Source organism: Esox lucius, chromosome 12 (genome assembly GCF_011004845.1).
Source record: "Esox lucius isolate fEsoLuc1 chromosome 12, fEsoLuc1.pri, whole genome shotgun sequence".
Lineage (NCBI taxonomy): Eukaryota > Metazoa > Chordata > Actinopteri > Esociformes > Esocidae > Esox > Esox lucius.
The window spans coordinates 22,958,689-22,983,974 of NC_047580.1; the positions used below are offsets into that span (position 1 = coordinate 22,958,689).

The 25,286-nt window shown below is 42.9% G+C and overlaps 2 protein-coding genes across 5 annotated transcripts in view; one reads left to right on the forward strand and one right to left on the reverse strand.

Moving 5' to 3' along the window:
* The first annotated feature begins 1,793 nt into the window (after window positions 1-1,793).
* On the forward strand, window positions 1,794-5,874 carry taf11 (TAF11 RNA polymerase II, TATA box binding protein (TBP)-associated factor). Of its 2 annotated transcripts, XM_020051986.2 has the most exons (6): window positions 1,794-2,184; window positions 4,524-4,663; window positions 4,787-4,874; window positions 5,173-5,269; window positions 5,365-5,504; window positions 5,660-5,874. In XM_020051986.2, the coding sequence occupies exons 1-5, from the start codon at window positions 2,026-2,028 to the stop codon at window positions 5,493-5,495; spliced, it is 615 nt and encodes a 204-aa protein (XP_019907545.1). In that variant the 5' UTR covers window positions 1,794-2,025; the 3' UTR covers window positions 5,496-5,504; window positions 5,660-5,874. The 2 variants fall into 2 exon arrangements, with proteins under 2 accessions (XP_019907545.1, XP_034152028.1); XM_034296137.1 differs by having other exon boundaries at window positions 5,365-5,874.
* Window positions 5,875-5,929: 55 nt separating this feature from the next.
* uhrf1bp1 (UHRF1 binding protein 1) overlaps window positions 5,930-25,286 on the reverse strand; it is a 28,656-nt gene continuing 9,299 nt past the window's right edge. Inside the window, exons 2-21 of one of the 3 annotated variants that reach the window (XM_020051985.3) lie at window positions 22,874-23,036; window positions 21,016-21,054; window positions 20,759-20,850; window positions 20,478-20,667; window positions 19,572-19,712; window positions 18,452-18,622; window positions 18,154-18,337; window positions 17,903-17,989; window positions 16,240-16,410; window positions 15,845-15,993; window positions 15,005-15,146; window positions 13,676-13,869; window positions 12,088-13,334; window positions 11,712-11,956; window positions 11,427-11,575; window positions 11,133-11,283; window positions 10,715-10,971; window positions 10,424-10,532; window positions 10,200-10,294; window positions 5,930-9,147 (exon numbers count right to left, since the gene is read on the reverse strand). In XM_020051985.3, the coding sequence (XP_019907544.3) occupies window positions 9,031-9,147; window positions 10,200-10,294; window positions 10,424-10,532; window positions 10,715-10,971; window positions 11,133-11,283; window positions 11,427-11,575; window positions 11,712-11,956; window positions 12,088-13,334; window positions 13,676-13,869; window positions 15,005-15,146; window positions 15,845-15,993; window positions 16,240-16,410; window positions 17,903-17,989; window positions 18,154-18,337; window positions 18,452-18,622; window positions 19,572-19,712; window positions 20,478-20,667; window positions 20,759-20,850; window positions 21,016-21,054; window positions 22,874-23,036 (4,093 nt within the window). In that variant the 3' untranslated portion in view covers window positions 5,930-9,030. Of the gene's footprint in view, window positions 9,148-10,199; window positions 10,295-10,423; window positions 10,533-10,714; window positions 10,978-11,132; window positions 11,284-11,426; window positions 11,576-11,711; window positions 11,957-12,087; window positions 13,335-13,675; window positions 13,870-15,004; window positions 15,147-15,844; window positions 15,994-16,239; window positions 16,411-17,902; window positions 17,990-18,153; window positions 18,338-18,451; window positions 18,623-19,571; window positions 19,713-20,477; window positions 20,668-20,758; window positions 20,851-21,015; window positions 21,055-22,873; window positions 23,037-25,286 lie in introns of all 3 variants that reach the window. The other 2 variants (XM_010891436.4, XM_010891435.4) reach the window with 2 other exon arrangements.

The window sequence follows — 25,286 nt, forward strand, 5'->3', positions numbered from 1 at the left end:
CAGTCACCTGCAGTCATTTTTAAGTGCTTGAATACACCAGTTTCTTTTCCATTTACAAGCTAGTACTGTGAATCCCAAACCACCCCCTCAACCCCTACCAACTAGCTCAGACAGCCTTCCAGTATCATGTGTTGCTCACAAAGCTCCAATTCTGAATTTTAAAAGAGCGGCAAGGAATGCATGAAAGCCCATGGAGGGCCCCGGGCGGAGGCCAAATGGAAGGCTCCACTGGAGGGTCTAATTAGTTCGGACACCCTGGACAATTTTCAGTCCATCCACTTTGGGAGACGTATAGAAATTATGGAAGGGCACATTACTGTGCAAATGGAGGAAGGAAGAGTTCATTTGGGATTTACCAGTAGTTATTGTTAGTAGGCTGGGGAAAGTCTTCTAGCTCGTATCTTGGAGAATAAGTCCTGGTTGATCAATCAAGATGAAAAGAAACAGACCGGCTTAATTAGATAAGCATTTGAATGACACATTTCAATCTTTGGCTCTCATAAACATCCTATGATTTTCTGTGTTCTATAAGAATCCACTGATAGTAGCAAAGGTAGTTAGCGTAGAACCATTTATTAACTACAACAGCAGTTGTGAAACATATCTTCTTGTAAAAAGTAATGATTTGATCAAGTCGTCAATGTTTAGTGATTATTAGCGACATAAAAACGTTACCTCAGCAAACCATCTTGCGACAGCACATACAGACGTGCCATCCTGGAGATGCTGAACTACCTGTGCAAACTGAATGGGCTGCAGGTACCGCCTCATGCTACCAGTAATGACAAGGACACTAGCAAAACGCAAAACTAGAGAAGAATCAGTCAGGAAGGATAAGGAGAGAGCAATTGTCAGTGGCCACCACTTGCAAAACGATTCCCTTTGTGGGGGTTGTCTTGCTGTTGCCTCTCCAGTGTAGCTGTTGTCACTTTCATTTGCGCCAAAACAGGTGACACTGATTCACAATAGCTTATGCTTCCTAAATGGACAGATTGAGATTCCTGAAGTTTAATTGACTTGGTGTTATACTGTGATGATTACGTGTTCCCTTAATTTTTTGAGCACTGCAGTAAGGCGGCCAATAATTGGGGAACGTTAGCTACTAGCTTGTAGGTCAACTGGTTCAGTCATGAATATATTTTGTAAGAAGGTACAACTGTAGTATTGACTACCTGCCTCAATTATATGGTGATACAAATATGTGGTGAAACATGCATTAAAAAGATTAGCAACCACTAAAATGAAGGTTGGTCCTTTTCTCCATATAGCCTAGCATTTTGTGTTAATGATTCATCACTAATAATCAGCGATGTACTATTATTAATTTCTCCATGATAAAAATGAATGTTAAACTTTCCGAACCCGAAGCTCAGAAATCAGGGTGGGCTGAGATAAGCAGAAAGTGAAATCCCCGATAAATACCTGATCACACCTGTATAGGGTGTCATGGCAACGTTAGCAAGCTTAATCCGGTTTAACCAGAGATTTTCTACTAAATACGGGGAACCCTATCAATCTCTGGTTTAACTAGATTGTCTTGCTAAACTGCGCATGTGCGAACCTTCAACTCAAAGGCATTCATACGATATATAGTTAGTGAGAAATTCACATTGTACTAATGTCAGTTTTAGCTACCCATAACATTGTCTAGAATGTAGGTTTTTCATTCATGCCAGGTAATTAACAACAAAGAAATGTTTTCATTACTATCTTTGACTGCAAAACATCAGCCTCGGTTCTTTCCGGAAGTCACGTAGTGTTGCACCTCCTTTCAGTAAAAATCTCTGACACGGCCTCGGTTTAAATCGGAAATAGGAAGTGAATATCATCACCATTTTCCGGTTGCTAATGTTTATTATTTTCCTGCTTCAATACTTGCGTCTTTTGCGCTTTTAACGATCACTTACTGAGGTAGACAGATTTCTACGAGGCTAGTGAAGTAAGCATATCTAGCAGGGAAGTTGTTAATTTACTGGTAGATAGCAAATGTGCAACCAATTGGCCTGCTAAGATTTCGAATGAGCTATGGCAGACCCGGCTCGGATTAAGACTGATTCCAACTCTGATAAATTGGCTGCTGGAAAAAGTCCAAAAACCGAAGACTCTGAAGAAGCGCCCGTGCCGGATGCAGACGCTGAATCAAAAGATCCCTCATCACAATCACTAAAACACGAACACAAACAGGTATTCTGCCGTCCCTGCGTTTCAGTTGCACATGCACCTTTATTTTGCATGATTGCACATTTAGAATTGCTATTGGTATTTGCATTTGCCTTCATTGCACATCTATACATCCCACTTGCAACATACATTATACTTAATACCTTTCTCCCCTCTTCTATTTGCACTTCTGGTTAGATGCTAACTGCATTTCATTTTACTGTACTTGGAAGTTGAATTTAATATCACAAACCTATAAATGCATGGGTGAATTGTAAAACATGTATATTCTTTACCAAGATTTCCCAGGTCACAGTTTTCACTTACAGTAGCTATTCCTGTCTATTCTACTTCCAGCAATATCTTGGCAGGTTGCTTAGGATTCCAGCCTTCTCAAAAGGTCTAATTCTAATCTTCAGAGGGATAATGATCAATGTACTGTTAGATATATGCCTTTTGTAAATTTGTTCCAGTGTCACCACATTTAAATATATCCCTAATAGGGATAAGGATCAGGCATTTACAAAGTTACACTGATTGACCAGATGATTGTGCTGTAACAGGCCAATGTAACTTTGCAAAGTCACGCCCCTTACCCTGTTCCCTTAAAGTCATTAATTTGGTCCATACATGTCTACTCACAAGAAAAACCTTAATTAACATAAAAACCCCATTATGATAACTCCTCTGGCACCTAATAGCCCATTGACACAATTTCACATCTATTGATAAAGTTTGCCCAAACAATGTTTTTCAGATAAGTACCTCAAACAAAATGGCACCTATTTACAAAGGTACTGAAATTGCATAATGCTTACTGTTTGTAGAATAGAATGTATTAGGCCTACATTGGAGACAGTAGAAATGACTTTTTGTGGGAGCACATCTAAGAGTATGAATTAGGTTGTTTAAGGTTTCAATTCTAAGCAATCTGCCTAAGCTACATTAAGTTTAAGTAAAATAGGCCAACATGGCTAGTGTTTTAAGTTAAAACTCAACTGGAAAATTTTGGTGGAGCATGCTTGTGCAGAATGTGGAATTTTAGTGCTCATGTTACTTTTTGTAATTTATTTTTCACTTCAGCCCAATCCATACTACTACTACTTAGTTTTCCATAGTAATATAAGAAAATGTCAATGTGTGCAGTAATAGCAGTGATCACTTTATACAAATCACATCCTAAATTGCTGAATTTCGGTTGGCAACAGAAGGCACTGTATTCAATTGTAAAATGAAAACGCAGCATCCTCCCGATCTTCCATTAGCGTTACTAAGACACATGATCGTCTCCAAACGAGCATTGGCAGATGGGGGCACGCAAAATGTCGCAAATATTCGACACCGTTCTCTCAATTTCAATCAAATTACAAAAGACACTGAATATCTTAGTGAAACATTGTGCCATCTAAATCCCCTCTTTTTTTTCTAAATGTAATATTCAACATTAGTTTTTCCAGTTTTTGTACGCTGATCGACTATAATTGTGAGTGGAGAAGAATCTGCGCTGATTGCTGTTAAGCTAACGATCTTCTTTAAAACATAATTATTAAATGAACAACATTGAACCCTACAAGCACATTTGAACAGAGCTCACCAGTAAGTGAAAACCATAAAACAATGACAGACATCAAAGCCAGGTCCTTCTGCAGATACACCCTTAGTTCTAAGTCCGGCCCATTGCTTTTTATACAAAACCTTTACACATCACGCCACCCGACCATCCTTTTACACATCACGCCACCCGACCATCCTTTTACACATCACGCCACCCGACCATCCTTTTACACATCACGCCACCCGACCATCCTTTTACACATCACGCCACCCGACCATCCTTTTACACATCACGCCACCCGACCATCCTTTTACACATCACGCCACCCGACCATCCTTCCGACCATCCTTTTTGGGAGTCCCCTAGGGCGGGGTTCACCTCTTGTTCTCTGTCTCTTCCTGAGTGTCCTTGATTAAAACCAGTAACTCATGACCTCATGGTTCATATTTAGGTCACTCTTCCAGTGAACTCAAAAAGGCCATACATTTCAGGGTCATAAATGTCTGGATACAGGATGATGCTCTATTGAGGAGCCCACTCAGGACGGCTCTCAGGACAAGATACACACATCATGATGATCATACACTCTCTGAGAGCTCATTGTCTGTGTGTGTGGGTGGATTACATAATTCAAGAACCCATTGTTTGTGTGTCTGGATTGCACATTAATATATTTCATAAAGCGAGTGATTATGCATGCATATCGATATTCATAAAGCGTGTGATTATATATGCAATTTACAGAAAATCCCCTCACAATACATCCCACATACTCAATCCTTTGCCTATTTTGCATGGCCTGCTGAAGGATTCTGTGGCTGGAGATGATGATGATGATGATGATGAAGGAACCTCAGGTCAGCCTGTTTCTAAAAAGCTGAAAGTGGAGCCTGAGAAAAAAAAGGAGAAGCGCCAAAAGGTTGACGAGGATGAGATACAGAAGATGCAGTAAGATTCATATAGCGTATATTGTATTAACAATGCTTTTGTGTGGTAACTACATTTGCACAAAGACAACAATTTGTCATAAACATTCATACAGCATACACGTTTCCCACTCGTCATGTCCAGGGTTTTGGTCTCGTCCTTTTCCGAGGAGCAGCTTAACCGCTATGAGATGTACAGACGCTCAGCCTTCCCCAAAGCTGCCATCAAGAGGGTAAGACCTTTGGGTGCGCCTGTGTATTTCTGTTTCACCTACACACATCCTTAGCAACTAATGGAAACATTTGGACATTTTGTTTAGTTTAGATACATGACATAAGATTGCCATTATCTATCATAACTCCAATGCAGGGCTGGGTTTAGAAATTAGGCCCTCCTTCAGGTTTCTACAGAAATTAGTATTTCCATTTGCTTTCTAAGCTGTTGCCTATGATTTTACTCAGTATTATATTTTGAAATACAATCTCTTCTACTTAAACATTTTAACATTTGTCATTCCTTGGTTCATACAGCTGATACAGTCCATCACAGGATCCTCGGTTTCTCAAAATGTGGTTATAGCCATGTCTGGCATTTCCAAAGTCTTTGCAGGAGAAATAGTTGAGGAAGGTAATGACTGACGACATTTTGAGTTGACCAGACATTAATTCTTGATTTTGTCATGTTATGTTGTACCCCTGACGTACCTCTGTTTGACCCTGCAGCTCTGGATGTGTGCGAGAAGTGGGGTGACACACCTCCCCTGCAGCCCAAGCACATGCGGGAGGCTGTCAGGAGACTGAAAAGCAGAGAGCAGATCCCCAACACCAAACACAAGCACATCCTCTTCAACTGAGCCAATCAGGTGTTGGAAATTAGACAGGCAGAGCAAAGCTAAGGAGTTAGTCACATTTAAGAGGGCACATTGTTTCCATTTCAACATCCATTGCAATGTAGGTTTGCTATGAATGCACATGCAGTGTACTGTTAGGGATAACCCGAGTCCTCCTTTGTTGACAGTGGAAGGCATCTCTTGGATATACATGATTATCTGACACAGCGATCAAGGTTCTCGTTGGATGGTGTAAGATCATTATTTGATCTAGTGATTTTATATTACATATTTCAACAATTGCTATAGCATGAAACTTGGAAGTGTTTAGCAAACAGATGTTTGGTTCAGTCAGTCAACAGACTTAACTGGTATTTTTATTTCAATAAAATTATGACTTATGTATTGTTGTAATTAAGGCAGGTAAAGTGTTGTGTGTGTGTGTGTGTGTGTGTGTGTGTGTGTGTGTGTGTGTGTGTTTAGACTTTCAAACCAGTTCTTACAGGCCAATAGATATGCACAATATAAATGTCTCCAACCTACACTAGGAGAATGTATTAGACAGCACACAAATGACGACAGCAGTTTTGTTGGTTTAACCATTTTTCATTTTCTCACACACTAATTTGGTTCACAGAACCAAGTTTACATTAGTCTTATTCAATGACGTGATGATAAAAAAAAAAAACTAGTGGAATTTGAAGTGTTACGTAAACATTACATAGAATACTGTCAGAAGACAGCCTCCCAACAATTTGCATCTGTAAAATTATTTTATCTGGGTTGATCCTTTTAAAGTTATTCACATAAAGCAAGTGCAACTTCCAGTAAACATAACCATACCTAAATGTGCAAATAGTCCACAAGGCATAAAGCAAAAAAATAATTTAAGATACAGTACATGCACAACAAAGAGTACTTCTGTAAAGTCATTCTACAGACTAAAATGAAAGTAAAAGCACCCAGTGTTAGGGGTCAGGATGTCCCAATCCACTCTTGATGCGAGGCCCTCATTGGCTGGCTCAGGCCTGTGTCGCCTTGGTAACCACTGCAGGTTAAAGGGTACAGTGGAAGTCTAAATTGACAGGCTGTGTGGGAAGAGGGAGCTGGCTGGGGCAGCGTGGGCACCCTGCTGTGGATCAAGAGGACAGAGCGGGTTCTAAGGGGAGGGTACGGGTGGACTTCAGATGCGTTTAGTCACAGTAACTGCAGCTTTCCAGCTGAGCGTGTCACATTCCTGTTATCAACAGCCACAAAAACATTGGGGAGCGGTGTGTATTTTTGAACAGTTCTTATGACTTAGTGTAACAAAGTGACTAACAGTGAGATTAAGGGAATTTCAATACAAACATGCTGGACAAGGAGACCTTACATTTGCATAAAAAAAATAAAAATACTGTGATTTCACCGCAGGCAATGGCCAAAAAAACAGATGTTCTATTGCTTTATGCTACCTCCCCCAATTGGAGTATAACACTGTCATTCACACATTTCTATTGGAAGGCAACCAGAGAAACAGCCCCTGAGGCTTGATACAGTGGCATATTATTGTGGCCACCAGAGGTCTCAAGGTTCCACTCAAAAGAGTGGAGAATGACGCTAAAAGTTTAAATGAGGGTTACTTAACATCCAACCACATACACTGTCTTCACTCATTTGAGGTTCTCACACCACTCAGACTTGTTTTGCAGAGTGTGACTGATCTAAGCAATATTAGCCAAATTTCACTTACAAAAAACTAATGTACAATTAATAAACATTAGTACTTTAACAGTTACGTTCAAATCATTCTAGAATTGCTAGAAAATGTGGAATTATACCACATCATTAAATAACACAAAATTCTAATTAATACAAGGGCTTCAAAGCGGTTCCAAAATAATAGAAAGGTACACGGAATACAAGATAATGGCATTAGTGCACCTGTAAGTTTTACGATAAATAAAATAATACAAATCTTGTGTATATTTGCACAATCGGATTCATTATCTCCATTGGTTGATCTGATGGCTGTGCTGCTTCAGTTTGTTTGTGATGGCTAGTGGCAGCATTGTTCTATTAACAAAATTCATGAAAAATAAGATATCAATGCAGAGTAAAATGTTACATTCCCGTTGAAGTGCACATCCTAATAACACTGCATTTGATCAACACTGGGTTTCCAAACAGGTGCTTTTAACCAGATGGACATACCCCCTATTATGTACCTGTATCTGAAACATGTGGCATAGAATGACCCATACAAATTCCCCTATATGGATGGACCATAACGGTGGACAGTGAGGTATTAGTCTGTGATTACGTGTTTTACTATGCAGAAAGCTGAGTAAAGGTTATCAAGTATTATCAAAAGGGTTGTTTCAATCCTAACTGCTGATGGGCTCAAAGTCAAGGTAGAGTCATTGGAGACAACCACAGATGACAACATTTCTTTTCACAATTAGAATTGCCTTGGTAACCAATACCGAAATAAGGGGCTTATTTGGTCAGCTAAGGACTGCATCCAGGCATTCCACACTGCCTTGTTTACAATGTAGTCATTTAGCAGAGGGCTTTAATCCAAAGGAGTACAGTTCTTAGATGTGGTATATTAGCCGAATACCACCGGCCCTCATGCCTAATTGTTTGAATAAGGTGCAGTGTAAACCCCCACCAAAACTCAACCAATAACGTACCAAAACTGTTGTACAGCATTTCCTCAGAGGACCATAAGGCATGTGTCATCCAAACATTCAACCAATAATGCTAATGTAGTTTACAGTGACAACAATTTCTAATCCTTTTTTGATAGGTTTTGACCTGATGTCTGAGAACTGTGGAGAGACCTGTCCCTCATACATTAACAACCAAACGGGGGAGGTACACCGATGTCCGCTGCTCCTGCAGAAACTGCAGTACTACTTTAACAGACAATAGCCCTAAACACAATGTTACATGAATGCATCTAAATTACCAGGTTTTCCTATACAGACATACAGTTATGTATAAATATTAACATCATCTACTTAACATTAGCAAGCGACTAAGCTTATGGATTTTTGTAAACTCACACACGAAGTCGTACAACACTAGTGGTCTTTACACAGCATGCCTGACAGTCAGTCGTTTGTAGAGTAAAACATCAACCGACTATTCTATAACTAAACTAATTGTTCTCTGGCAGTGAGATAGTGCATATAGTCTTAAGACTTATTTTGACACGTGTTCTTCAAAATAATAAGATTTGCTAACAATAATTGGCCACCAATAAGGAGCTCAAGAGTAAGCTAAACGTTTTTTGGTGGTTTAAACTAAAACTTGGTGTAAATATTATTATTATATATTTTTTTATGAACAGCAACAAAAACAAAAAATATAGATTGTAGAATAAAAGCAGTACATTTTATGTACCTCAGAGTATACAAAATGACTCAAATTGGACTTTCTTTGTTATTTAGAAATTGTCATAAGCCTGGGTTCCAGTGAAGCCACGCTGTTCAGGCATTTTATTTAGTTCCTTTACTCCCTTATCGATACTGTGCCAGTACATCGCCCTCTGCTAGCTGGGGAAGTGTAGTGGTCACCGGTCAAACGTGGGGTTGTACTTCCTGACCTCCAGGAGGAGACGGTCTCGGTCGGTGAGGGCTTGAGAGAGGGCCAACTGAGCCTCCGAAAGCTGGGACTCCAGGGACAGACTCTGAAGGAAAAAATAACAACTGTATTCCTTTTCACTTCTAGATATAACTTAAGTCTGCCAGGGCAAGTCACCAGAAATCTCTTTGGCTGTTATTTGAATACCTCCTGCCCTGATTTGGCATCTATTTCCCATAGCTAAACAACCAGACAAAGATCCTTTGACTATTTAAAAATGGAAATGTTCAACACTATTTTCAGGACTGTACTGGCTGTCTCGGTCTAACTTGAAAGTGAAAATAGACTAAGATCAGCAGCCACCAAGCCCTCTGTAGAATGGCACATATGTTTACAGTTTTTGTAGTCTGCTCCCAGAGTTGATGAGGAAGTATTGCTCCAAAATGGAATGTGAAATTGAGTAGAAAATTAGGAATGACAGATTCACAACATCTAAATACCTAAAGAATTATTCAGAGCTTTTCGGTTTCTAAAAGGACGAATTTACATGCTTTTCTCGTTTGTATTTCTTTAGCACTTGTACTGCACAATGAGGAAGTGAATCATAGGCTAGTGTACGTTTCTCAAAAGCAAGAGAATAAAAAAAAAAAGCAAGAGTTGCCTGCAACAAAAAAACATTCTCCTTCACCAGCTAGTGTTTCGGTTCAGTGGCCTGGCCTGTTGATATTTCATAAACCCTATGACAATCTGACGCCTGTTGATATTTCCTAAACCCTATGTAAATCTGACGCCTGTTGATATTTCCTACACACTATGACAATCTGACGCCTGTTGATATTTCCTAAACCCTATGACAATCTGACGCCTGTTGATATTTCCTAAACCCTATGACAATCTGACGCCTGTTGATATTTCCTAAACCCTATGACAATCTGACGCCTGTTGATATTTCCTAAACCCTATGACAATCTGACGCCTGTTGATATTTCATAAACCCTATGACAATCTGACGCCTGTTGATATTTCATAAACCCTATGACAATCTGACGCCTGTTGATATTTAATAAACCCTATGACAATCTGACGACTAATGAGTGCATTAACGACAAACAAGACAGCGGGTGTACAGCATACAGGCAGACTTTTGAAAGCTCATACCGAGACCTGCTGTTGTCGAACAGGACAAGAAGTGTCTGACAAGACCCGTACCACTGCACCATCTGCATAGTCTCTGGAGACCGGGCCTTCACCACCTGCAAGACCAACAGTACATACTGCATTCAGAAATACAGGGAACTGCTATTGCACTTCACTCTTGCAGTCAGAGAGAGAGAGTCATGGTAATAAAGGGAATTCTCAAACATGTCTATTCTCCCAATCACCTCTGATTGTTAACCTGCCATCATCAGAGCGCTCCAGGACCACCTGCTCCACGGTGAAGGTGACGGGTTGGGGCTGGGGGGCTGTAGGGTAGACCTTGGGCCCGTCATCCTTCACAAGAGGGGACAACACTGGTCAGCTGCGCAGCACACATGGCAGTCATTTATTCCATCTATTTATGAATTCTCCTACGGAACACGGTTGGGGTCTTACCACCAACAAAGTCAGGCTACATTTTAAATAACATAAGATGACCGACAGAGTTCCGTAGTCTCGCCTTGTCAACAGCTGACCTTCAGAGTGATGGTGACGTTGTCCAGGTGGATCCTCATTGGCTGGATGTCAGCGCTGAGCTCGTCCTCCAGGAAGGGCCCCAGAGTTGCCAGGGTAGAGGCCAAGAGCTCCGCCCGACAGCCCTGCACGCCCAGCTCCAGATGACCCACCAACGCAGACAGGGCCCCGTGCCGTGCGGCGGAGGGCCCCATCTCCACACGCATGCCCACGACGGGAGCTGCCCCGCAGCCCTGTCTCTGGCCCACGTGGGACCCACCTGGAGCTTGCAACATCAAGGAAAAACCTTTGACAGTCGTTCAGTTGGAATGACGCTGCAGTTCAAAATAAGTATGCGTTGAAGTATCGTATAAAAGCTCAGCCTCTGCCGATCATCCGGAGGGAAACGGATGAATATTTTTCTCTGTGAATGGCAGTTACCTGGCACCAGACCGGCCAGCAGGTCAGAGACCCTGACATTGCCCATCTGCCGGGGGGTGAGATCCAGGGCCTCCGCTGCCACCACCAGGTCCCCTCCCTTCATATCCACCACACAGGCTGTCCCACTGAGCAGCAGCAACAACACCGAGGCCTGCAGGGCACATCCAGTCATGAATCAGCACTGCTGGACTTACAGACACAATGCCTGAAGCATCTAAAGCAGAACCAGTGCTGACAATGCCTCTACTGTCTGCTTCTGTCAGACCGGTCAGCATTTATGTGAACGAGACTCACGGCGTCTTGAGCGATGTCCTCGATGCTCTGGGACAGGGAGCTGCTCAGGTCAGCCGATGATCCCTCCTCGGTCCCCAGGGCAGGACTGGCTCCGCCGGTCACGGGCCCCGAGGTGCTGCTGGGTCTCATCGTGGACTCCACGTCAGACTCTGAAACCACCACAACAGAACACTCAGGGCCAAACCTCTTATTCACGTACCCACTTTGTCAGTGGGATTCAAGACTATGCAGCCTATTTTTATTTTAAACCATCACCCTGTAACTTTATTTTGAAATGTCATGTACTTTTTTGATACAACGTCCTTTTGCTGTCCATGGTGGATGGTGTTGAAGAGACTGATTGTATTTTTGGGGAGTTACCATCCATGAGGAGGACAAAATTCTCGCTGATGTCACTGTCCACTGAGAGATGGTCATCAGGCAGACTTCCATCCAGGATGGCGCTGTCAAATGAGTGCTGGGAGAGAGACTGCTTCATGGACTGGAGCCTCAGACTGGCCAAGGGGGACGCCTCCTCAGGCCGCTGCTCCCTACACAAACAGAAACACTGGGTGGGTTACGTTCATTCACACCAACAGTACCACACATCTACACACTATCAACTTGACAGAACGGAACCAGATGGTATAATGAGGGCAGCACACCAAGCTGGGAAACTTACTTGGCCTGTGGAGAGAACAGCTTGCTCATCCCCGACCCGCGACTCATGAAGCTAAAGGCATCTTTTGTGATGGAGAACGCCCCTTTAGTCAGGTCCAGGGAGGCACTTATGGCATCTTTAGTGACGTCCTTAGTGGCGGTGAGGGCGCTGGACAGCTCTCCCTCCAAGCTGAAGGTGGACGGGTCCCTGGACATGAGGGCGGGATGGTGTTCAGGGGAGAAGGGAGGAGAGGGGACAAGACCTACGCCGTCCTTCTGGGTCGCCTCCCCCTCCATACCTTCTACTGCCTCACATGCCTCCTCCACCACACCATCCACCTCCTGGTCAGGGGGGGGGGAGCTGTTGACAGTGGCAGGTCCATTTCCAATCCCGCTGTCCTCTAGAGGGCCTGGCGAGGTAGCCTGGTGAATGGGGGAGAGGTCCGGGTCTGTGAGGCTGGCGCTGTCGGACCCCAGGGTGTGAGCTTCCTCCTCAGGCTCGGTGGCGGCGGGTGGCAGCAGCAGGCCCAGCTCAACAGAGTCCATCAGGAGGGCCAGGCACACGGTCGGCGGGTCCGCCTTCTGGCCCCGGGCCTGCTTGGCATCCCTGATGTCCCGGCCCAGCTCGCCCCCCAGCCTGGCCAGGGTGTCCTTCAGCCGCAGCAGGGCCACGTACTGGTAGTGGTTGAGCCACACCCTGACCGGTGTAATGGCCTGGGCCAGGAAGTGGATGGAGGCTGCTGGAGGCTCATCCTTCCTTTCCTGGTTGTGGTTGTCCTGCGCTGAGGACACATGGTTTGACTGCATGGGAGCTGTGTCACCAGGAGACGAGACCAGGGACGCACCCTTGAATGCAGAAGGACGACACATCCACACAGACATGGTGAAAGGCTCCAGAAAGGGGTGAGCTCTGCCCTTGTTGCTTTTCCGCGCCCCATCAAAGCTCATGGACAGGCGGCAGAGACTCAGGGACCAGACATCCAGGGCCTTGAGAGGCCTTCTCTCGGACCCAGGCTCCACCTCCAGGGAGTGCTGGAGGAAGGCAGAGGGCAGGGGGAGGAAGGTGCTCTGGTCTCGGGGGAAGGAGCAGGGGGGAGTGGACTGAAAGAAGGGGCAGGCGGAGAAGCTGCTGTAGGTGGCGCTGAGGTCGGCCCGGGTGCCGCTGGGGGAGTGGCGGGTATTGCTGAGGACTGTCTGGGGGAGGATGACGCTCAGGGAGCGGGGCCGGTCCTGGTGGTCCATGATGGTGGACTCTAGGGGAATGATGAGCTGCAGACAGGGAGGCAAGAGGAACAGTCATTCACTGAACCCAACCTAGCAACAATCTCAACACCACGGGTTGCATCATGTCCAAATTCCCCGTTTAATGTCATTAGAGATAACCACTGATCATAAAGATGCCGGCCAGAAGCATAACTAAATGGTGAACTGCATACCCAGATGAAATGGAGCAGTCCTGGAGGGCAGAAAGTTTAATTAAGAAATTTTGAGAAACACAAAGTTGTCTAATGAGCTGCTGTACCCTGCTGCTAACTGGGACACAGACTGGAACGATGCAGCTCTCCGTTTCCTCCCGACAGCGTGACCCATTTTCATTCATTTTGTCTCACCTTAATCTGTGCTGCGTCCACACGGATGTCCACATGCTCCTCGGCCTTGCTGCTGTCCTGGAGGTGGTAGAAGGCTTTGACCTGCTCCAGGGTCTGTAGCAAGCCTCTAGAGAACAGGTTGACCCACAGCAGACTGGCTGGGTCCAGGCGCAGCAGCAGGCCGTTCAGCTGGGCATACAGGTTAGTGTTGGGGACTGAGGAAGGGACATTCAGCATAGTAAAATAAACATAACTTGAAACAAGAAACCAGGCAAGGCTGGTACAGCCAGCCCGCAATAAAAAGTGTTGCCCTCTCAAGATTCAAACCCGGGTCGCCCAGGTGAAAAGCAATGTCGTTAACCACTACACCACAGAGCTACACATTTGATGTCTGTCAATATAGCCTCTTTTGCCACTGGCCGTTTTAACAGTTAAGTGGCCATTCGTGAATTACATTGATAGAGTTAAACTGACTAACGTTTCAGTTAGTCAGGAGTGCGGAAAAGTAACAAGAAACTAGGCTTTCCTGGTTTCTTGTGACTGTTTCAGTGCTAGGAATTTTTTGGGTATTTTATTACGTCACAGAGAAAGTTTGGAGAACAATAAAGAAAACATTGACATGCCCTGCAACTGACGACAATAATCAATTTCTGTGGGTAACATTAAAATATATTCATATTTTCCCACTGTGCCATAAATCCCTACTGACAGGGGATTATCTATTATCTTGGAAAGAAACTAAGATGAGAGGGTTATACTGAATGGGAAACCCAGCCTACATTTGAAATGGAACCTCAATGATTTTCTTTGAGGGGGATATATGTCACATGAAATAAACTGATGTTAACCAATTGGGACACACAGATCATTAAGAGCTGCAAACTAAGCAAAACTACAGGTTGAGGGCACGGAAGTCTAGCAGGCCTAACTCCACACACTCATCAGCCATGCTTTGGTCAAGCTTGGGGCTTTCCTTCTTTTGTTCTCTATGCACGTGTAAGCGGGAAGGCCGATGACATCACAATTTTTCATGACAACAACTGCTTCAGTGTTTGAATTTGACCAAAAACCCGGTTTACCTCAAGTGAAACATGAACTGAAATTATTTACTGTATCAAAAATATCTTCCAACAATCTAAACATAGTTGTTTGAGGAACCGACGATAATACTTTTAAACTCATGATAAATATGTCTAAAGTTACAATCAAGTTTTTAAATGATCCTTGAAATACATCCTTCAAAAGGACCATTCCATAGATTAAACTGAAAACATAACAAATCCTGGTCATTTTTTGAGGGTTTACGTAAGGAATCCCTATAAATACATATAAATGGTGGCTAGCTCATACCAGGCAAGCCGGGATTGTCAGGAAAGTAATACTCTGTGAACTGCAGGTGGATGGCAGGAACATTATCTGCTAGATTCAGTGCCTTGCGGTTACAAGATAATAAAGACTGGGTCTTCTTGCTGTGGCGGCCCCCTGTAGACACCTGGGAGAGGGCGAGAGTGGGATGTGGAAGTGAAACTGTTATTACTAAATTCTTTACTGAATACGTATATACCTTCAGATGAGATGGGATGACATCTAAAAAGGGGAACTTTATTTTGTGTAAGTGGGACATTTTTGTCAACAAAATGTAATTTCTACAATGGTTGTTTAGATGTCTTTACATTGGCATTGGTGACGTTGGGGTTTTCTACATCACAGCTCACTAAGGGAAGTAGACCTTGGAAAGGTAAAAAGTTCCCCTCCTTCCTTTATGTTTGTATTAACTAGAATTACATTTAAAAGGTCTCTATTGTGCATCAATTTTCCTTACAAAATCCCCTACATATTTTGCTGGGCGCCTTAAAAAACCAAGGAACTTAACATTATAAGCACAATTCTTTTCAATGTCTTCTTACAGCACATTGTGTGCACCTATCATATCAAGTTCTTTGTTTCTTTTGCCAAACAGAAAAACCCTGTTAAAGAATTAAGGAAATAGTGCATGGGGAGTCATATACTTTCTTCATCCAAGTTAGGTCACTGCTCTGTGCAACTACCTAAATTCAGTTTCTTCTGTCCCTGCCATTTTAAGTGAAAACACACTGATAAGATGTCAAAGCGTACGTTTACTGCCTTCAATACAGAAAAATAAATCAGAGGAAGTCTGAAGTAAATGCAGTGGGGAGTCCTCAGTCTTACCTGATGGATATCTAGGTCGTCAATTCGTACCACCACACAGCTTGAGCGGAGTCTCTTCAGAACGTTCCCTTGGGGAGGAGATACCTTTGAGTTCTTCGTGGAGCTCTGATTCCTTTCTGGGGGACTGGATTTGGGGGTGGGCTGCCCATCTGTGTCAAAATCGAGAAAATTCGGAAACGCAGTAATGAAACAGCAAGATATTGTTCAGTATCTTTCAACAACTTTTTCTTTCCTTATTTTTATAAAACCTTTACAGGTTAAATGTGATTATCCAAGGGAGACCTAAATTATATTTTATATAATGTAGTTCTATTAGTTACAAGTGTTTCTGTTGGCGGTACAGATCCCTCCTACAGTAACAGATTTTTGTATTGTATCCGTTTTGGGATTCTCACCGTGCGCCCTCTTCACGGGGGAGTCCTTGGCCTGGTTGTGGAGCTCAGAGTGTGGACCAGGTATACCTGATACCTCCACCCTCCTCTGGAGGTCCTGCAGTATTCTGCCAGCCCACTGGGCTCGTACCTCCATTGCCCCACAGTGACGCTCCCAGTGCTGACAGCCATCACCTGCATATTTTAAAGGTCATGTATTAGGATTTTACTATAGAATGCAGTGCCATACCAGGGTACTATATTGAATCTCATCCCACTTAAAGTATAAGGGGTGGACAAAATAACAGAAACATCACATGGAAAAGCACTGTTACTTTGAAGTAAGTAAATCATAATTACAAATGCAGCTGCAGGGGTCAATCTGCTGCAGTGGATTGTATACCCATATGTCAGCTATACCAAAGATCAGATATTTGTAGTTTTTTTGTGTGTGTTTTTTCCCTTTGTCAAGGCGAACTGTCTTGAAAATAGATGACTTAAATACTTGTACTAATTTTGTTTAAATACTTGACGGTTTTTCAATTAGTTTGAGTTAACACAGCAACTGCTAGCGAAGATGTCTGCTTCAAGTTAGCGAGTGGCACCAAGATATTGTCCCACATACACAACAGCGTGTTTATAAAAATGTTCGGCTTCTATGTCGGTGCTTATAAACAAACTTAATATGGGAGAAAATATACAAGGGTTGATGCTATGGCAACAGCACAAACAGCAAATGATGCAAATGCCATTGCATTAAATGAGCAGTTAAACTAATAGTTCGACACGCTGCACCTTCAAATTGGTAATACGTTTAAAATAGAAAACACTGAACTTTAAATACATTTTTATTCAGTTTAATAGCACATTATGTAGGCTACGATCTCTATTTTTAAATGAGATTATCTATGCTGTTTAAACCCATGTTGAAAATCGCAAATCATAACCGTAATTGCAATATTTGTCAAAGAAATCGCGATTCAAAATCATGCAGCCCTATATGACAGCATATTTCAAATATGGACTAATTCCATCGACAAAGAGGAACATTGGCGCAAGTTGAAGCTGACCAACAGGAACAGACACTTAACAGGATAGTTCTGTCAGTGCACCCAAACGCACAGCCTTAGAAATTACCACAGAACTGAATTTGCACCTCTCCAATCACCAGACAAGAACATTTACGGGAAGTTCTGGAGCACAGAGTGCAAAGCAGATTTCCATGTCCTTCATCTCTCAAAGAACTACAGGCTTTTCTTTTTGAAGAATGGTGCTATATCCCACTTAACACAGTTCATGGCTTGTATGGTAGCATTCCAAAGATTGGAGCTGTGTTGAAGGCAAAGGCTGCCCCTACTCCTTATTGAATCCTTGATATTAAAACATTGTTAGGTGTTTCCGTTATTTTGTAAAACATCAGTACACTTAAACCTCAAGTATTTTTTTCTGAAATACCTGGAATTCTGCATGATTACTCAACTATACTAACCTAAACAGACCAGGAATTCCAATAAATGGACAGCTCTGGAAGGGATTATGGGTCTCTAATACTACAATCAAGAACTTCCACCCATCCAGTTGAATTAATTAATGGTGGTTGATGTTTCAGTGGGGGCAGTAAAATAAGCTCTAATTCAAACAAATAAGAGTAGTTCACTTTTATACATACAGGAGAGGGTACACTCACCAGGCCGATGGATGGGATAGTAGTCAAAACCCAGCTTGCGGAAGGTCAGCTGCATTGCACCCTGGGAACCTGGAGCTGGAGGTTCATCTGTGTGACATGAGAGGTTCGAGGTCAAAAGCTTTGTCCACTGCAAATAGGTTTCACTATCAAGAGTGTAATTGTTTAAATTAAAAAGCAGAAAATCCCAAAGGTCACAGGTTATAGGCTAATTCTTTTGACGGACTTCTTTTGGGGGTGTCTGTGGAACTAACCAGGGTCTGCGGAGGAGCTGTCGTTGCATATGTGCAGGTCTAGGCGAGAGATGAATGTGTGGTAGGAGGACTCTTTGACGTCGTGTTGATCAAAATACTGGTCCAGCGTACTGGGTACGCCCCCACTGGCAGGGGCTGAAGAGTTAGTCCACAGATTGTGGATACCAGGGGACGGGGGGGCGGTCTGAAACACGGTATAACAAGAACAAAACCAGGACAGAAACCACAGCAATAAGTGCAGACTGTAGACACTGTGTTGATGATAACATCTGCAGTATGAAAGGCGAAAGCATCTTACCTGCAGAGACTCTGCAGCCATGCTCTTCCTCTGCTGGGCAGACTTTTCCATGACCTCACTCAGGGACTTGGCGTAGTGGATGACAGCTTTGAGCTGAGAGTCTGTTAGCACCCACAGCAAGTCATCCAGGATGAAGAGCAGCTTAGAGGCTAGTACATTACAGTCCTTCACCTGCCATGTGTCACAGTGACAGAAGGACCCTTTCTTAATCTCTGAAGTGGCACGGCAACATGTTGCATGTGTGAAAGAAACTGTAACATAGGTAAACTGTTGGGGGAAAAAGTAACATGGAGGCCTTACCCTGTGCTTCAGGGAGACCAGTGACATTAAGGAGGCCTTACCCTATGCTTCAGGGAGACTAGTAACATTAAGGAGGCCTTACCCTATGCTTCAGGGAGACTAGTAACATTAAGGAGGCCTTACCCTATGCTTCAGGGAGACTAGTAACATTAAGGAGGCCTTACCCTATGCTTCAGGGAGACTAGTAACATTAAGGAGGCCTTACCCTATGCTTCAGGGAGACTAGTAACATTAAGGAGGCCTTACCCTATGCTTCAGGGAGACTAGTAACATTAAGGAGGCCTTACCCTATGCTTCAGGGAGACCAGTGACATTAAGGAGGCCTTACCCTACGCTTCAGGGAGACCAGTAACATTAAGGAGGCCTTACCCTATGCTTCAGGGAGACCAATAACATTAAGGAGGCCTTACCCTACACTTCAGGGACACCAGTAACATTAAGGAGGCTTTACCATACGCTTCAGGGAGACCAGTGACATTAAGGAGGCCTTACCCTACGCTTCAGGGAGACCAGTGACATTAAGGAGGCCTTACCCTACGCTTCAGGGAGACCAGTAACATTAAGGAGGCCTTACCCTACGCTTCAGGGAGACCAGTGACATTAAGGAGGCCTTACCCTACGCTTCAGGGAGACCAGTGACACTAAAGAGGCCTTACCCTACGCTTCAGGGAGACCAGTGACACTAAAGAGGCCTTACCCTACGCTTCAGAGAGACCAGTGACACTAAGGAGGCCTTACCCTATGCTTCAGGGAGACTAGTAACATTAAGGAGGCCTTACCCTACGCTTCAGAGAGACCAGTAACACTAAGGAGGCCTTACCCTACGCTTCAGAGCAATGCGGATGCGTCCCTGATTAGTAATGAGGCGTATTGGGGTACTGCCCAGATCCTGGTCCTCACTCTCTATGGCATCAGCTTCAATCCGCAGACTCTGCCAGTTGATCTCCTTAAACGTCAACACCTGGGAAGACAAAGACACACAGACATTCATATATATTGGAGAAACCCCAACAACACTGGCCTGAAAAGCTTTGTATTTACTGTAAATACAAAGATGTCAAAGATTGTCTCTGAGGCTAACGTAGACACATTTGCCAATAATTGTATAACTGGATAGAATTTAAAGGGACAGGAAATTGTGATGAATAAAAACATTGAACAATTGGCCTAATTACTTAAGTGATTTACTGGTGGTCTAAAATACAGATACATTCTACATTCAGGCCGGACATTTTATACCAAATGTACCATGAAACCTGGACATACAGTACAACATATAGTGACTTGATAGGAAGGTAAACATAAGAGTTATATTCAGCGATAAAATGACAGTTAATTTAAAGTATAGTGGATTGATCTACTTCTGATATTTTGGTCTCTTATAAATTGGGAATAACATTTATTCATGTTTTTGTGATGGATCAACTCAAATGAATACATATTTTGGCCTAACGACAGAGCCTTAAATTTGGGACAAATTTAAATAACACATTAATGTGTAACTGCCTTGTTTCGTAAGATATACTTTGTCATTTTATGCTTAATTAGATTAATTACAGAATTAAGGTGTTTCTAACATCTACTGACTCAAGGGGGTGGAAACATTCTACTGAGAAGGAATGAGCTGGTCAATCCGGAGTCTACTGGAATTCATATTCACATACAATCTAAGTTTCAACATACCTAAAAGCCTGAATTAACAGTTCAAACAATGTTCAGTCGCTACCTCTCCCCTCTTAGGGTCGGTGATGCGGGTGTAGCGAAGGTCAGTCTTTTGCCATTTGGGGTTGAGACTGTTGCCCTGGAGTTGCCAGAGCTCAAAAGAGGCGTGGAAGGCACGGGACTGCACCTTAATGGTGATGGAATTGATGATGACAGACATACCCTCCACCACCTTCTCAGCAAAGCCGTATTCACTGGAAGAAGACACAGTGATAGAGAATTACACACGTCTAGCATAAATGACCAGAGCAACATTTTCCCTCAAAACATTGCCAACAGATTTACCTCTGGCCAGCAGTGATGGCAATAGGAGAGGGACCATTTGGTGCGCGGGGCTCCTCACATGTGCTCATTTCCACCTCCACCTTGTCCAGGAACTGGAGTTAACATAGTTCAGCAGAGAAGGAGTGGATGTATTAGGGTAGACAGACCTAATTAGAGGCCACATCCTGCTAGCAGCGTTACAGCAGTAACCTTGTCACAGAAAAAATGAATAGGAATCAGGGATAAAAGAAGAATTCAACAAAGGGCAGTATTCATACCAGGCAGATAGGACTGGTCTTCAACTTCGTCCATTGTATCTGAAACAGACAAAAACATAAAGGACCAGGCAGGCACAAACACTTTCCTCTACAGTCTTCTAGTTGATGGTTCATTGTAGACTATAATCAGACCAAGACTAGCTTCCAACAGGTAATCTTGGAAGTTAAAATACACTGCTCAAAAAAATTAAGGGAACACTTAAATTACACATCGGGACTCGATGAACTAAATATATTAAAGATCAAAATCTTTAAATGGTGTAATTCACTGAGAACAAAATGATGTAACAACGATCAATGAAAACCAAAATCAACTGACTGAGGGCTGGATTCAAACTCACAACGAAAATCAAAGTAAACAATTGAAATCGCAGGCTGTTCCAACTTATAATGTGACTCAGTAGCGTGTATGGCCCTCATGTGCCTGCAAGCACTCCCTACAACATCTGGGCATGCTCCTGATGAGATGGCAGATGGTGTCCTGGGGGATCTCCTCCCAGACCTGGACCAGGGCATCAGTGAGCTCCTGGACAGTCTGTGGCGCTACTTGGCGGCGTTGGAAGCACCAATACAAAACATTCCAGAGGTTCTCAATTGGATTCAGGTCTAGGGAATGTGAGGGCCAGTCAATGGCATCAATGCCTTCGTCATCCAGGAACTGCCTACACACTCTGGCCATGAGGACGGGCATTGTCCTGCACCAGGAGGAACCCAGGGCCCACTACACCAGCATAAGGTCTAACGATGGTTCTGAGGATTTCATCCCAGTACCTAACAGCAGTCAGGGTACAGTTGGCTAACACGTGGAGGTCTGTGTAACCCTCCAAGGATATGCCTCCCCAGACCATCACTGACCCACCACCCAACCAGTCATGCTGGATGATGTTGCAGGCAGCCAAACGTTCACCACACTGTGTCCAGACTCTTTCATGTCTGTCACATTTGCTCAGTGTGAACCTGCGCTCATCTGTGAAGAGAATGTGACGGTAGTGGCGGGCCTGCCAATTCTGGTGTTCTCTGGCCAATGGCAATCGAGCTGCATGGTGCTGGGCTGTGAGCACAGATCCCACTAAAGGATGTCAGACCCTCATGCCACCTTCATGAAGTCTGTTTCTGACAATTTGGTCGGAAACATGCAAACGAGTAGCCCACTGGAGGTCATTTTTGGGGGTTGTCTTGCTGTTGCCTCTCCAGTGCACCTGTTGTCACTTTCATTTGCACCAAAACAGGTGACAATGATTCACAATCGCTTATGCTTCCTAACTGGACAGAATGATATCCCTGAAGTTTAACTGACATGTTTTTATACTGTGAGGATTACGTGTTCCTTTCATTTTTTTGAGCAGTGTATTAATAATGGGACATTTAAACTTGGCCACCATAAAAAGACAAATCATCCATAATCACATCATAAAACAGGTAGAGCAAGGTATTCAGGGCTGTGGTTACAGGCAGAACACACCATTCAGGACTGTGGTTGGTACCTAGTTAGCCTCTGGCCTTATGTGTCATGCCCAGTCATGTTGCTCTCTCTTTTATTCAAGGCTAGCATCAGGCTTGGACATGTTTAATGGATTTTGACATTATCAGCCTTTGCAATCTGTGTAGCCTCAGCAACCTGCGGCTTTCATTGATCTAGCAAACAGCCAAGGATATCTGTGAAACAAAATTGGACATGGTCTTGACAAACTGCTCACCAAATGTTTGCCTGTCAGTGCTTTGCCACTTATGTACTGATCTCTTGTTACTCGACCTTGACCAAATTAAGTGTTTTCAATTTGGAACACCCTGCAAATAGCCATCTCTGTCTTGGAAAAATATGTATCTAATACGGTTATAAGAAGCACACTGTTCTCACCCTAATTGCAGCCTTGTTGCAGTAGACACGGGTGACAGCCAACCAGGTGGGCAGATCCAGCATGTTCTGCAGTACCTCCTCATCAAGCTCCAGATTAGACAGCTGGCCTTCCCCCTTCAATGTGCTCAGGTTGATCTTGTCTGGGGACAGGTTCTTGGTGAACCTTTCGAACAACGGAATCAGGAGATACAAGTTTAAGAAAACCGTCCAGACTCTATTGTGTGCATGAGGTTTCACATTCAATTTCTATTCATCTTTTTGAATACATTTAATTGAATGTTGAAGATAAAAGCTTTTGCTGGTAGCACATCACCAATTCACTGACCAGGTTTCTCTAAAGCTCAGAGCAATTCCACGTAGGCCTAAAGGTTCATTTTAAAGTAATTCAACCCTTCCTGAATCTGTCCATATAAGAGGTACAATGATTCTGCATCCTAACAGCTAATTTTACAGAGCTGAGAAGGCTGTATGCCCCTTGTTTTTAAAATTTTGGAAGATAGGTTTTAGAGTAATTGTAGCATGTATTATTACATTTTGCCCCATATTATTCTTCAGCTCTTCCACCTTGTTCCACACAATAAGTACATAAAACATTTCTTCCTATTCAGTTTGCAATCTGTTTGTCACAGCTGTCCTCACATCTCCTGCTAAACCCAATCAAATCTCTTTCCTGGCACCGTACTGGTGGAACCAGCTTCCGCTTGGAAAAAATATGCACTACTAGTAATTCAATACCGCAAGGTATTCCGGACACGAGTGTTTGTTTAAATACCTAAATATTTCCCCCCAAAAAACAAAAAAGAAATGTTACTTTTTTTAAATTACCTCAAATAATTCCACAGCTTAAGTAACATTATGGGATGGGACATGAATGCATGCAATAGACAAGCAATGAAATGGTACAAACAGTATCAAGCACTTACATGCAGTAAGCACTTACATGCAGTTTTGCCACCCTGAAATGCATAGTGGTGCAATTTTATGTTTAAACCTACACAACACACCCTGAAATAAAAGATGAGAATCTACACTAATCTTTGATTTCAAATCCAAACTTTTAAAGAGCCAAAATAAAAAAAGCTGCTCAGCCATTTGCCAGAAAAAAACCTTCACATAGTGAAATAGTGATGTGCAGTAAGCTAAAAGAAACACACTCTAAAAAAAGAAGGCAACAGAGAGATTGGAACATTTAAATCATCACATTTCCAATCTTTTGGACAATTACGACCTTTACTGGATATGCATTAGTCTAAATCCTAACACTTGAGACTAGAAAACAAAGCCTGGTGTTTTTTTTAGCTTTGGCAGGTGGTGGCAACGCTAAATGCCAAAACACAAGCCTGATTCAAGCACTGGACTGACTCACTAGTACACTGTCTGGGTAAGATATGGTAATGCTAAGCTATTGAGACAAGTCAGACGTTGGTTCAAAACGAGGTTAAACACTGTTCATGGGCTTGTCTAGAAGCCTTTAAGGCTTTAAGGCATTGTAAAGCTCACACCATGGCCCAATTAGTAATTTATCAGTCTTATGTGTTCTTGATAAGCCATGAACAGCGTCAGGGTTGGGGTGCAGTACATTTTAAAATGTGGATTTTTTGGATTCTGACTAGCCTATATGCTATTCCATCAGATCAAATAGTGTGTAACAAACCTATGTACAAATCAGCTACGTACATGACATTATTTACTTCAAAATAGCCTAGCTAAAGTCTGATCAAGAAACCTTCAGTCAATTTGTTAATGAACACCTCCTCCTATTCCGTTGGTTTTCAGATCAAATTTATTTCAATTTTCATGATTTTGATTTTTAACATACAAATAAATATTCTGATTTACATGTAAAAAAATGTTTTACCTATGCTAGATAGCATGTAGTAGTCCTAATGAGAGAAAAATTATATACTACCATATACTGCCCTACTGGAGTACACAATATGCTACTCAAAACTGAAATGTCATTGCCTAGATTATAAATGTAATGCACTTTACCTCTCGAACGTAGTTTTGGGGTTCAGGTACTTGCTCTTTTGCCAAAACAATAGATGAGTGGCTGAAAGGTATCAAGAGAGGACTAAGGAGTTGGATTTTTTTCCGAATAGGAATCAACTCGATTTGCTAAGGACATTTTCTTACACCCAGAATCCAATCACAGGGAGATGGACGACAGTGTTTTGAGAGTCATATAGTGTAGCTGTTAGTACAGAAGTTAAGGTATGTGCATTGATGTGGCTCGCATAGTCCAGCTGATTTACTGAATGCCACAACACAGGGAAATACACTGTTCAGGTGGTGGGATTGTTTAGTCATGCAGGAGGAGGTGGAGATTTTATAATTCATGTTAGAGGCAGGTCAGGAGAGAAGTTGAACATCCACTGAATGTTCCTTCTTGGCAATTACTGTGATGTTCTCC

Bases quoted from the DNA above. Each gene is read 5' to 3' on its own strand.
- taf11 (XM_034296137.1), top strand. From the start codon at position 2,026: ATGGCAGACCCGGCTCGGATTAAGACTGATTCCAACTCTGATAAATTG. The intron at 4,875-5,172 runs GTAAGACCTTTG...TGGTTCATACAG, and splicing joins CCAAAGCTGCCATCAAGAGG to CTGATACAGTCCATCACAGG. The intron at 5,270-5,364 runs GTAATGACTGAC...TTGACCCTGCAG, and splicing joins AGGAGAAATAGTTGAGGAAG to CTCTGGATGTGTGCGAGAAG.